The 14,184-nt window shown below is 32.8% G+C and overlaps 1 protein-coding gene across 1 annotated transcript; it reads right to left on the bottom strand.

The window, feature by feature from the left end:
- Positions 1 to 2,669: 2,669 nt before the first annotated feature.
- On the bottom strand, positions 2,670 to 13,920 carry LOC124363183. The gene is made up of 4 exons (XM_046818332.1): positions 13,282 to 13,920; positions 7,065 to 7,549; positions 4,332 to 4,437; positions 2,670 to 3,768 (listed from the first exon to the last, which is right to left on the bottom strand). Exons 1-4 carry the CDS (start codon positions 13,901 to 13,903, stop codon positions 3,668 to 3,670), a joined length of 1,314 nt encoding a protein of 437 aa, XP_046674288.1. The 5' UTR covers positions 13,904 to 13,920; the 3' UTR covers positions 2,670 to 3,667.
- Between the last annotated feature and the right edge of the window lie 264 nt (positions 13,921 to 14,184).

The following is a 14,184-nucleotide window of genomic DNA, read 5'->3' as shown; positions in this document are numbered from 1 at the left end:
CATTAGCAGACCCACACCTAAGATGTTATGGATTTCACTACTGCTGAAGATTTTGATAATTATGATGCCTCCCAAATAGAGGACCTTCTGCCTCAGATTTGTTTACTTTCTTCTAATCAACCCTCTTTTGAAGTGTCTGTAAATGACACTGTTGCGTTTAACCTATCAATAGTAAGGATGGTTATGATGTCAACAGATTTTTTACATAGCATTTAATGAATTCTTGTTTATTGTGGATGTCTTCCCTGACTTTTTTCAAACTTCTAGAACAGTGCCTATTTATATAAGAGACCCTTATGATGATCTATCTGTCTATAGGCCACTTGACCTACTTCCTGTAATGTCTTAAGATTTTAAAATCTGTTATTTTGGAGCAACTCTGTTGCTGCTTTGAGTCGCATTATCTCCTAGACCCTGCATAGTTTTATTTCTGCAGAGGCTCATAAATTTATAAGGATTTAATAGTACCTTTCGTACCTGGCTATGTTTTACGTAACATTATTTACACATCCCGGTGATATAAATAATAAAACTGACAATTGTTTAGAATATTATTAAAAGCACAAGTTTTTTCTATAATATGAATAAATTTAATTTTGCAGTTAAAAATCAAATGTATTCCGTAATATCCAATGAAGTTTAAAACATAATATATAAGAGGTGATGTCAGATGAATGAAAAATATTGATGTAACGGGTGAAATACAAGTAAACAGAAGCCGCACCAGCCAGTCAGTAGTGGTATCACCAGATGGATGAGTCATGCTAATTCCAAGAAATAGCCCCATCCTCAATGTACCCATCAGTGCCTGATATCTCTGTGTTAGTGGTGATTTAAACTTATTTGCGTTTTCCTATTTTCACTCAGTGGTATGGTTTTCGTCAGCAAGCTGCAAACATTCATCGACTGATTTGCGCAGTGTAAGGTGATACTGTTATGAGTGAAAGCAAAGTGCGTAAGTGGGTATGACAACTCAAAGATGGCCGTGAATACATCCATGGACTGCTGTGGTCGCCCTTCTTTGGTTAAAGACTATTTGGTCGCTTCGGTTGAAGTGAGGATTCGTGAGAACAATCGCTTCACAATAACAGGTTTCTTAAGTAAATTACCTGAGATGTCAAGATCAGTGCTTTACAACATTGTTTCTGAACATGTAAAATTTAGGAAACTGTGCTCACGTTGGGTCCTGAAAGTCCTAACAGAGGACCACAAAAACAAAAAATTTGAGTGTGTGATGAAATTCGCAATCACGCCCAAATTGAAGCAACAGAGCATGGAATCAAGATGCACATACTTGCCTGTAAAGGTAAAGGCCAAACAGACCTGTCCCAGCACATGGGGGGATAGGAATAGGCATGTTTCATTGGTCGACTTCATGCAACGAGGAACCATTATCAATGCAGAATCATACTGCCAAACCATGAGAAAGCTAAGCAGAGCGATTCAAAACCAAAGACATGTCATGCTGACAAAGGGAATGTCCTTCTCCATGGCAATGCAAGACCTCAAACTGCTCGTCAGACCTGTTATTGGACAGTTTTGGCTGGGAAATTTTTGACCACCCACCCTACAGTCCTGATCTTGCACCGAGCGATTAACATCTGTTCCTCCACCTCAAACAACACCTCGGTGGCAACTGTTACAATGATGATAACATCTTGGAAACAGCAGTGAACCTTGGTTATTGGAGCAGGCAGCAAAAGTTTTTATGAAGAGGGTATTTAAATTGATTGAGAGGTATAATACGTGTTTGACCAAACTGTTGAAAAACAGAGTGAAGTATTTACTTTCTGAAAATATTTACTTTTTTGAAATAACCTTTCGTTGTGTACTTATGTTCAAATCGACTTTACTTAAAAAACGCACCTCGTATTAATAGTCATTTTACAGGGCATGGACCCAACCTTTTTTCTCTATGAAGGCTATCCAAAGTTTATCACTCATTTCACTTTAGATTTTTCTCAATTTTCAAGTATTTTAATAAGAACCTCTATTAAAAAAAAATAGGTTGTTGAATAATCTGATAATATAAATATTACAGTTTGTAATTTTAATTAAATAGAGGAGCCCTCAAAATTAATTTTTAAATGTTTGAAACGTCAGGTCTATGGATAATTATTATTTCAGGTCTATACCTCAACTATTTTTGGTTAGAATACAAGATTCCCTCTGGATCACCTATTTTAACACAATCTATTCGGTTAAAAAAACTTTTAGATGTCACACTATTTACTACAAAAACTGTTTCTAGATTTTTATTAGTAAAGATCTTAAATAAAATTTACAAGGATGTTAAAAACTAAATAACATTTAATGCGATAAAAAACTCATTTTTGTATAAAAACATAAATTTATTTGTAAGAAAAATAAAATATTATGTTAGAATTAAGAGCAAGTTTTATTGATATATTTCCTAATATAGTAAATAGTTATCTTTACCATGGTGAAATAATAATTAAAATGGTATAAACAATACCAGATACAATAAATGATTTTTAGTTTGCTACTATATCTAAAAAAATACTACTGTACTGACAAAAATACTTGGAACCAATGAGTAGTCTTTTAATATTACTTTGAAATTGAGTGGAAAATTGTACACCTGAGATTTAAATCATTGTCATAAGATGTTTCAGTGGAAAGTACAAGGTAAAACAGAGAGCAATTCGTAAAAATACCAAGTTTTTTTAATGAACAAACATACAATTCTTACAAAGATCTTAATCTAACAGAATTAGATTGATAGGACTTAATGCCTCTAAACTTAGAACTAGAATCTTCAAACTACACACATTGTACAAATAAAATACAAAACAAACTCAGTCCTGAAATAGGAACATTAAAAGAATCCAACTTCCAATTATTTGGGGATAAACCGCATTGTGGGTTTACTGTTAGGCATCATGACAAATTGATGAAATATATAATGGGAACTAAGATATAGGTCATCACGCCAAAGGGTTATACTTTCCTGTCTACCTTTAGTCTCAAATTTAATGTAACCACAAATAATACTTTCCGTAACATCAACTCTTTCCATATTTTGTAGTTACATTATTATTGTTTCAGACTTATTTTTACACTATTTATATTTAGAACCATAGCGGTTTTTTGTAAATGTTTATAAAATAACGTTCTTGTTTAATGGCTCCATAATTAAACCATTTGTTTTTGAATAACAACAAAGCATACACTGGTTTCATTCATTAATATTTTTTTATCTTAATTTCTGTGTATACGTTAAAAACATCCTTAGACAAACTTTCAAAATTAAATTATGCCAAAATTTTATGTAACCTTTCTTCCACTTTACACAACTTGCACCACAGTTTCTACATCACCATACAATTATTTATCACTAGCAAATTAAAACACAATCAAGTAATTGTTATAATATACAAAAAAGAAAAAACCACTTGTGCAGGACAATAATGGTTCACTAAAACTACACAATCCTTGATAGCAACAATACACTTTAAAAACTAAGTCTAGTTATTGATAGCACCATGTTTGTAGGAATTTTCCTTGGAAAATGCCTTGGTTTAAGGTTACCTGTAGACGTTGTTGCCTCCTGAACTAACCCGGATAATTGGAAGTTTATTGTTAAGTTTAAAAATTAATAGTGTTTAATAGCTACAATACACATATGAATTGCAGTTGTTTAGCTCTAAGGGTAGAAAAGTCGAGGTTCAATCATATCTGCCCAACGAAGCTCTACGAGACCTTCTGCAGTTTTAGCAAAGGCATCTCCACATTCACTACTGCCATCTGAAACAATTAACACATTTTAAACTAGACATATAATTATAAGGTTTTGTACAAAATGGAATTAAACCTTTTTAATGGGTTAATTATTATGTTTTAGTGAAAATCCAGTTTTCTCACTAAATAATACAATGTGAAAAAATCTTTAAAAAATTTTACTAATTTATTTCTATGTTGTGTAAAGTTTTATGTCATCCAAGTAATTTTTAATCGTTTTAACATTGTCAATAGATAACAACCATAAAACCTTTTATGCTTCAAATTTAAATATTCAGAAAATATACATTTGCAAGAAAAAAACCTTTTGGATGCTTTATGTCTTTGAAATAAATTATCTTTAATTGTTTTGTTATTAGAAGGAAGAGCTTAAATTGCCTGAAGTTTAACATAATTTATATGATCAAACAATGAGCATAGTATCTTATTGTCGTTTTGACTGCATTTGGTCACAAATAAAATTGAATCTTATCTTATAAACAACAATTTTGAGAAAGCTGTAATTTTGTTAAGCAGCATCTAAGAATATAAAAATCTTAAGTTTTTTAAATTTTGGTTTTCTTACTTACCAAATATCTCAAATGAAATCTTTTCAGGATAACTGGAGCAGTTGTTGACTTTGCCTAATATGGTCCTTGAAATTTCTGGCTCTTTGTTTTCATTTAGTTTTAACACCTGAAAATAATTAAATCTGGTACATTATTTCATACAACTTACAGTCAAACGTTGGTCAAATGTTCTTGTAAGAAAGAAAAAAACGATCATGACTACAAAATTTAGCTTTATTTCAATAAAGAAATTTTTATTCATGGAAGTTTTTGGGGATTTTAAAGACAAGATAATAACAGTAATGTTTGTATGTGCATGTAGAGCCTTTTGTACAACAAATAAAGTTACACTTAAGGTATAGTATTGTAGGCACACATTTGATCTTAAAACATCTTAATCTGTATTTTAAAATATTTTACTTCAAAAAAGATTTATGAAAAACCAGCATTTTACGACATGTCTATAGTGATGTAGATAACATGCTTATGTATTTATAGGAACCTTATAGTGATGTAAGGTACATGCTCATGTATTTATAGGAACCTTATAGTAATGTAAGAACATGCTCATGTATTTTGTAGGTACAATTCAGAAACACATAGTATAATGAAAATCTAAAACAAAAAATCTATAATTTTTACTTTTTTTACTATATGGTTAACCCAAATATTGCATTTTAAACCCTTAACGGTTAAATTTTTGTATCTAAAATTAGGTTTTTTCTGAATGTTTTGCTGCTTTTTACAGAGACAGGTTTGTAGATTTTAGATGTATACTTTTTATACAAAAAAATATATTTTTAGCATTTTTATTAAATTTTTGCTAAACGTAGTTCACTAAGTAATTTTTACTATCTGTGTCCATGTCATCATCACGCAAACAAAGCTCATCGTCTATTTGTGCGTTGTATATTTTAATTGTGCAATAAACATTAGAAATAAAACCATAAAATACTCCAGGACAGTGATATACAACAACACACAGTAGCTGTCTGCACTGTGTGACTACAATTTTAACTCGTTTGCGGGCACAGTTTGGTCACTGTTTCATAATTGTGTGTTTATGTGGACAAAAGAATTTAAAGGTGGACGAGAACGGATTGTAAATGAAAGTCATGATTGACGCTCAAGGACAAGCCTTACAGATGACAATATTTGTGCCATTCAAGAGCTGTGTATCAGCTACGGAAGTGCTCAATCTATAATCACTGATCAACTCTGCTCCAGAAAAATTAGTGCTGTATGGGATCCGAAGTTGTTGACTAAAAACCAAAGAAAGGTCAGGTTGGAGATCGCTGGAAGTCTTCTAGATCAATTTCAGTAAGAAGGGGAGGCATTTTTAAAGCACATCATTACAAACAAACAAAAAAGCAAAACATATCTCTGCTGGAAAATCTTTTCAGTTTTTTTTTACTCTAGGGGAATTTTATTGGTTGATTTTCAACATAATCAATGTACAGTAAATGTGGCTTACTACGGTCATTTGTTATGTTCAGCAACATCCGTCTATTGAAACAAAAGACGAGACATGCCCATCAGAGAGGCTTTCTCCTCCATAACAATGCCAGGACTCACACCGCGGCTTTGACAAGGGATACACTTGAAGAAATGGGCTGGAAAACCCTTCATCACCCTTCTTATAGCCCTGACTCTGTCCTCTGTGACTATTTTTTGTCCGCGCCTATGAAGGATTCACTGGGAGGAAAATGATTTGAGAGCAATGGAGTCGAGAAACATGTGCACAATTGGCTTACAACTCGTCCTCAAATTTTCTATGACCAGGAAATACTGAAACTTCCAAATTGGTGACAAAAGTGTAGATCACACAGGAGACTGTGTAGAAAACAATAACAAGTTTATAATAAATATATATATATATATATATATATATATGTATCATTTCAATAAACATTGAATCGCAAAAAGTACTTGCTCCGCCAGGACTCGAACCCGGATCTCTCACTTGCCGGGTGAATGTGCTACCATTACACCACAGAGCCCTCACTTTTTACAATTCAATTATTTTGTATTTGGTTGTTTCTTTCACATATGTGTTTAAAACACCAAACTAATATTTGATCTGAAGACCAAATACCAGTCAAATGACTTTATTTACATAAAATTTGTATAAATGGCAATAGCCTTAATTAAATAAGTATTTAATTTCAATAAACATTGAATCGCAAAAAGTACTCGCTCCGCCGGGTGATATAAAAAATTACCGTTTATACCTGTTTTATCCTTGTTTGTCAGTGGCACACCTTTATACAATCGTTATGACCGTAAGATATTACGTCGGTTAAGTTATTCATTGGTGGATTTTTCTATACAATATCAGAAAAAATCTGGTCGTATCTATTTATTCATACAAGAATAAAGATACGTCTGGAGTATCTTCCACACTCCATACAAGAGAATACTGTTTGAATGGTGTGAATTGATAATATAGCCTTGCCTTATGTGGCTGAGCCAGATGTTTGTCTCTACACAGTATTTTTGCAAAAAACATATGGTTAAATAACTAAAGTGACAAATAAAGAACTGTCGTTTCACAGGTGAATAAAGGTGAAACTAGTAATTTTATCATCGTTGAAGACAATAGAGTTGTTCTATCATTCCAGTATTCTATTATTTTAATCAATAAAACACTGTTAAGTTTACAAATATAATAATGTCGAGAGATTTTATTTGAATTAATAGTTTCCTTATACTATCTAGAAGCTGTAACAATTTTGAAATAATAACACTACTAACCTTAAAGAGGATTAAATCTTGGCGATTAATTTTGTTGATGATGGGGTAATTATCAATGATAATATTTTGTACATTAATTTTTGTATCATTACATTCTTCCAGCTTTTTCCTTTCAGTTACATTTGTGTCTGCGTCAGAATTAGGATTAATTGTTGTATCACTCAGTATTTCACCATTACATTTCTTTATATTTTCTTTATCAGATGTATCTCCAACTTCTTCCCTTTCTTTCTTTATCTTATCAACATGACGAGGAGGACTGGCACTATTACCCTTTGCTTCCTCGGTTACAGTGGATGATGAATCTCTTTCAGGGAGTTCTTTAGAAGATGTAGAAGGGCTACTTCTGTGAAATATCATAGGTTTCGAGGAACTTCTAGCAAGTCTCAGAAGACCTTGTTGCCATTCTGCTTGACTCCTTCCCATCACCTCATACAGTGATGGTTCAGAATCCTTTTCTTTCTTTACTGCAACTGGGACTTTGTCTGTAAACAAAATTATTAAAATTACTTATAAGTTCCTGGCTACAACTTAATCGTTACTTAGAAATACTATGCAAAACAATTAGAGTATTATATTTCTTTTAATACTTAATAAACAAAATTCTTTATTTTCATAGTCATGAACATTGGTGCGGTTATTTTTAAAGTCAATACACCACTGCCTTACTCCGCTTTCACTCATTATTTGATTTTCCATAAACTTCACACAGTTGGCGATAGATTTCAAATGGTTTATGACTTTTTGTTAACAAAAACATTACACGGAACGCACTTTACAAGTAATGGGATTTTCAATTGCAGCACACGTTTTAATTAATCACATTGAGAAAAGTAAAAGAGATGCAGACCACGCGCGACTACAGCTCGATGCGAATTGAACGCTTGAGTTTTTTGACACCAAGATGGCGGCTGTAGCCCCACCCCATTCAAAAATGTCTGTTACTTTCTGGATAGCCCTCACTATATATATATATATATATCGGTGGTCTAACTCTAATACCACGTATCTTACAACAATGAAATTTTACAGGACAACAAAAAAACTTCATATTTTTTGTATTTAATAATAAATTAATGTAGTTTTTTTTATGTAATAACAAATAACAATAATACATATTTTTTTCAACCCTATTAAAATTAAATGATGTTCATATTTATAAAAGAAAATAAATAAGATTGTACGAGGTATTAGAACCAATTTTTTTTAAGTTACGTCGGATTAGAATGTAAGATATTTAAGATACGTAGTATTTTAATTTGATATCAAATCAGTTACATGGTATTAGATGAATAAAAAGGCATTCAAATTCAATATTGTTTTAATTTACAGAATAGTTATCTGTTTAAACAATATTTTTACGTCCGTTCTCTGATCTCCAAAAAGTTGTCTTAAAAATATACAATACTTAGCCTAGTTAAAAAATAAAATTTGAACAGTCTTTATATCAGTCTTTTGTTTACTGAAAACAATTGTAATACTTAGATTAGTTTTAAACATACCACCTTAAGAAAATGTGGGCCTTAATAATATAATGTAGGTAGATCCTTAATTATTGAACAATGTTTATGTTTATTTTTTAGCTTTTTTGATTTGGATTTGGTTGAAAGGTTATTGTTCTTTTCCTGGGCATTTCTTTATCGTTCTTACTGTTATTTTCTTCTTGTTTCTGTGAATTCTTCAGCTTTGGAATTTTTCTATAACTTTATATTGTCGTAAAAACTATGGAAATCCGAAGGGATTACCGATTTTAACTCCTGCAAATGCTTCCATTTACTCTCAAGAATAGGAAGTCTATGATGATAGAGCCTTGGAGGGTTTAAAGGCCTTATTGATCTACTGAAGATCTTCTTGGCAAATTCTTGTATGGGTCATCAAATTGAAGTTTATAATGAACCAGACCATCCTTGTATAGAAGACTGTGAATATCAGTCACAACAGGGTCACCGGCAAGACGGCCAGGTCTGATGGAGTCGTAATATGATATTTTACTGTAATCCCGGAAAAATTCATGGGATAGCATATTTTGCAACATATGGGAATGGTTCCTTCCGAGCCTCTTTAGTATAACTAACAAATTCATACGGAATGTAGATGTCCTTTCCTTTTAAGGTACGCTCTATTTGGGAGTGAACTGAGTCACACTCCATTTGAGTGTGACCCTTTATCAAATATTTTTGCTCTATTTGTATAATGTGGTTAATTAAAAAAATGCAACAGAGCATTTGACATTGTCTGATTTCCTATTTTGATAGGTACAGCCATCACTGTAAATCACGATAGGAAGTTTAGGAGCCAAACATTTTTTCTCAAGGTAATCAATGAGACAGGAAGTAAAAGTATTAGCAGTTAGCTCACATTTCTGTCTCATTAAACCAATAATTGGTACAGTCCCGAGTGGCCAAGTCAAAAACAGTAAAGTTGTGAGAGGCAAGCTTTGGTTTTATAGAACATTGAATTGGCTTTCGTTTTTTCACAGCTTGAAGATCGCAAGGTGAGGCAATAATTTTTTTTTTCTAATGATAGCTCTTTGTCTTTTTCCTTTTCTTCTCGGGCTCTTTCTTTTTCTTTTATATGCTCTTCATAGACTTCATGTTCGATGTGTCCCAGTTTATAAGAACAGCATGTGTCGCACTGGTCTTTACGTGGTCTGAATAGGGACAAGTTTAGTTCATTGAAAACTTCGTCAAAAAGTGCTTCGCTATCCCATTATTTGTTTTGATCGATCATGTTTTGTTTGTATGCGCGATACATTTCGCTTTTTGAAGACCAAGTAGGCTCAAGGTAAAGTTTTTTAAGTATCACGCCTGGCATTAATAAGAAGGCAATTTAGGGACACTCTCAAACCACTCTACCAAGTCCTCCCTTTTTTTTAGAGTTTTGATTTTGGTATTTTTTTTGTACTATCAGTTATTGACATCGATGTTTCATCAGTTACAGTTGGTGATAGAGAGCCATCAGCTTCTTCTTCTCGTTCCTCTTTGTTATTTTTATTAATCCAATTCAGAACCATCCATTCGTTTAAATCTAATGTATGTAGGAACATAGTCTTACAAAACACGTTTAGTGACACCATTATGCTTCAGGTTATAACTTACAGTGCCACTTCTCCTTGAGGGAGTGCCTGTCCAGATCTTTTATTTGATTCTGTAATGGAGGTGTTGCATTTAACATACATTTCCTTCTCTTTCCAAGTAAGTTTCCAGAAGATTTCAAAAAGGCTCTTTCGGTCACCATCAGTAAATATGTTACAGTGTCTTTTATCACTTTTGTGGCACATTTTGGACACACATTTTGCACCCATTTTTCTTCCTTCCCACTCAAAATTGGTTCTTTTTACTATTATATTGTTCTCAGTCTTTTTTCTTTGGTAGCCAACAAAAGGCTGTCCAGTCATTCTCTTTAATTTTGTATGGTTTTTTTCCCATAAGGATGGGTTAGCCTTCTTATTTCTCTTTCTTTTTTCCTTACTATCTTTATTATTATCATTTGGTTCAAAATGTATTATAGATGTGTACCTCTTCGTTGTGCTCTACTAATTCTTCAGTTTTTTCGCTTTCTACAATATCTTCTCTCTCCCTGTATATCTGCACTCACTGAACTGTCATCTCTTTCTATTTGACCATTTTGACTTTTTTCAATGATCAAATAATTGAATATAGTGTATATGAAACAAATTTGAACACAAACAAGAAAATCAGTGTAAAAAATCAACCCAAATCAAGACTGAAAAGATGGAATGACATGACAGCATCTAATTTCAAAATCGTCCTTGGTCTAAATATAAGTATGGTTTGATTCTAAGGACCTCCATCAAAGAATACTTCCATACAAAATGGGTATTATGTATGAAGATCTATAGTAGTATATTTTACAAAAACGAATTTTCTAAATTTTGTTTTGTAAATCAGAGTGGTGTCAAACCACATGCTCCTCTCATACCGCTTCTGATTGACCATATCAGCAAGATGTGTAAATTATTTTACAATCCCAACAGTTCTGTGACTGTGGTTGAGAGGTTCAAAGGTACAGTAAGTTTTACAATTTACAAAAGCAAATAAAATTTGGAATAAAGGTATTTGCGTTATCTCATTGTTCATAAGGCTACATGGATGATTTCATCCCTTATTTTGGACAGTAAGAAATCATACCGCACTCGACTCTTCTAAAAACTAAACAGATAGTAGAAATTCTGTGCAGGTCTGTAGTTTAAAAAAATCCAACCAATCCAGTAACTGGGTTACATGTTTATACAGACAGGTATTACACTATCCCAGAACTAACTAGGGATATACTGAAATAAAATTGTTTCCTGACTGGTACAGTTATGCAAACTAGGATATACATACCATATAGTTTAAAAATTAATCTAAAGAAATGTAAATGAGAGATTAATTAATCACAGAGAAATAATAATATATTAGTGGCCTTTTGGCAAGACAAGAGTTTTCACTTATTTTTTTTTGTTCTCTTAGGACAAGAAGCTTATAAACTGCACGTAGTCCTGTAAGAACCTTTGCGCTGCTTCCGGAGTGACAGGATATTCAGGATGGGAAAGGTTAGGGAGTAGGGGCCGCCTCCTATCGAGATCCATGAGGAAAAATTAGGGCACTACATCTCAAAGTCATGTCTCCCCGGAAGAAGGGGATGCCAGCTCTGAACCAGCCTCTCCAGTCAAAGCAGACAGGGGGTGGCATACCCATGTTGAGGTTAGCAAGAACCTCCGATAGTTAGGGAACAAACTCCACCAACTCAAACAGTCATCTCCCACAGTAGACTAGACCTATTGAATTGCCCATGAACCCCAGAATCTCAACATTTGCGGTTAGTGATGTGCTGCTCCTGGACATCCATAATGTTGCCCAGATATATGTGACACATCGGTTTTTGCTGTGCCCAGTGGTGGGTTCAACTGGAAGGTATAAACCATCCAGAAGTGATCCCTGCTGGGTAAGAGTTTTCACTTGCTCAGTACTAATAATAAAGGCAGTAACGACTGATGTAACCAGTAAACGGCCAAACACACCTCCAACAGTCAAACCGAATGTAATCATAGACTATACCAAACGCATGAGCAGTGGACAGGTGTACCACAACATATTATCCTACAGTATAACTTTTTGCAAAGAACACAGAAGTGGTACTGCAAAACCTTTTTTTTGTCTGTTAGAGGCAGTGTAAAAAACACACAAACATATTTTTAAAATGAGGGAGATGATGCCATACGCAAAGGTTAGAAAAATTTGGTGAGAGATGTGTAAAAGTTTCATAGTTCACCGAGTCATAGAGACGGAGCAGCACCCACTGAATGTCAAAAACAAACTCGCACTTCATCCAGAAGAGACCAAAGGTACTGCGAGGTTTGTTTTGGTTTGTCTCAAAAAAAGGCTTAACAAAAGAAACCATATACTCGTGAAAGACATGTACCGATAATGCAATATTGCACCCAGAAGATTGTTTTATATCAAGTTAACTATACTTTGGAGGACATTTTTTAAGTAACTAAACAATTAGCAAAACCTGTTTTTTCTAACATTTGAAATTTTTACAAAACTTTTTTGTTTATTTACGATTGTGTAACAAAATGCAATGTATTATCAAAATAACATTGTCCATTGATTTCATACGTACTAGTACTTAAAATGTAAAAACATGATATAGTTAAAAAATCCCCAAAAAACCACTAAACAGTTTTTTTGTTAAATCAACCATTTAACCAAACAAAAATGGCTTTACATTTTTTAATTAAAATATTCTTTTAATTATTTTTTAATTTAGTGCTAGAGCAAAATGCCTATAAAAGGATTTGGTGTTCAAAGGGTTTATAATAGACTCTACTATAGGGTGTGTAAGGAATATTTCTTCATATTATCCAAGAAAAAACTAGTAAAAAAAATATGTAAAAATATTGTTTTAATGAGATTTATATCTTACATTACTTGTTTACTGTACATAACTTTGGATTATCTTTTTGAATTACCAGTACAGCTAGTTAAATAAGATTTGCAGAAATTCGGAGATATTTATATAATATTTTGGTTCAATAGACATAGAATATTTTTAATTCTGATTCAATACACGACTAAGCATGTGTTTTATCTTTAGCAGTATGAAAAATGAATTCATGTTTGTTAGGGAGCAAAAATCCATTATGTGCCATAATTGTACTTTTGTAGAATACTTATACATATTTATATATAAATAATGTTTACTTTACCTTCTTGCGTACTTGTAATATTCTGACTAGCTACAGGAATTTCTAACTCTGATGCATCAGCATCCGTGAAGAAGAAATGTTTGGGTGTTGAAGCTAACGGTAATGTTACTTGTGGCTGCTCATTTAATCTGTTTAGCACAGATCCAACTGCGTTCATCAACTCCAGTTTTTCTTTCTTCTTCTTCTTATTGTGTTTTCTAATTCTTTTCCTCCTTTTTTCTGATCCCTCACAAGCTGTGCCGTGTTCTATATCTGGTGTAGCACTTTCAGATTCTTCAATACTATTTGAGGATATATCACACGATTTTACATTTTCGCACCCGCCTGTGTTCAGTTTCTGGGGACCGTTTGAGTCTTTTATATCTCCAATCAGGAACTTACTCAACGATGTCAATTCTTTGAAGCATTCACTAGTCGGCTGATCTGGCTTTTCAATTTTGATTGCATCCTTCAGTAAACGGTTTTCTTCTCCACTATGTCCATTTTGTGAGAATGTAGAAACACTACCATTACAGTCCACAGTACGGTTTGATTTACTTACATTGTAATCAATATTTTGTCCAAAATCTTTCCCTTTATCTGATTTTTTTTGATTTCTTAGGTTTGTGTATGATTGAATCATCTTCAAAATTAGTTGAATTACTTGGTTCTTCTTTTTTCAATTTTTCTGCATACTAACATCTGAATCTGTAATAGAAAAGTTCTTCTGTTAATCTACTTTTCTTTGAGGTCTTTTTGGGTTTCTTAACATCTTTTACAGTGTTGCCATTAACCAAACCCCACGCACCACTCATGATAGTGCTAAGATTTTCCACATTTTCTGATGGAGTTTTTCTTTTCTTAGATTTTTTTAATGATTCATTTGAATGAAGTTCATTTTCCCCATGAATTTCATTTATACTA

Source organism: Homalodisca vitripennis, chromosome 5 (genome assembly GCF_021130785.1).
Source record: "Homalodisca vitripennis isolate AUS2020 chromosome 5, UT_GWSS_2.1, whole genome shotgun sequence".
Lineage (NCBI taxonomy): Eukaryota > Metazoa > Arthropoda > Insecta > Hemiptera > Cicadellidae > Homalodisca > Homalodisca vitripennis.
Note: the sequence above shows the minus strand (reverse complement) of the source record. Positions and strands in the feature narration are given on the sequence as shown.

Bases quoted from the DNA above. Each gene is read 5' to 3' on its own strand.
- LOC124363183 (XM_046818332.1), bottom strand. From the start codon at position 13,903: ATGATTCAATCATACACAAACCTAAGAAATCAAAAAAAATCAGATAAA. The intron at 7,550-13,281 runs GTAAAGTAAACA...TTTTGTTTACAG, and splicing joins TATTACAAGTACGCAAGAAG to ACAAAGTCCCAGTTGCAGTA. The intron at 3,769-4,331 runs GTAAGTAAGAAA...TAATTGTTTCAG, and splicing joins GATTTCATTTGAGATATTTG to ATGGCAGTAGTGAATGTGGA.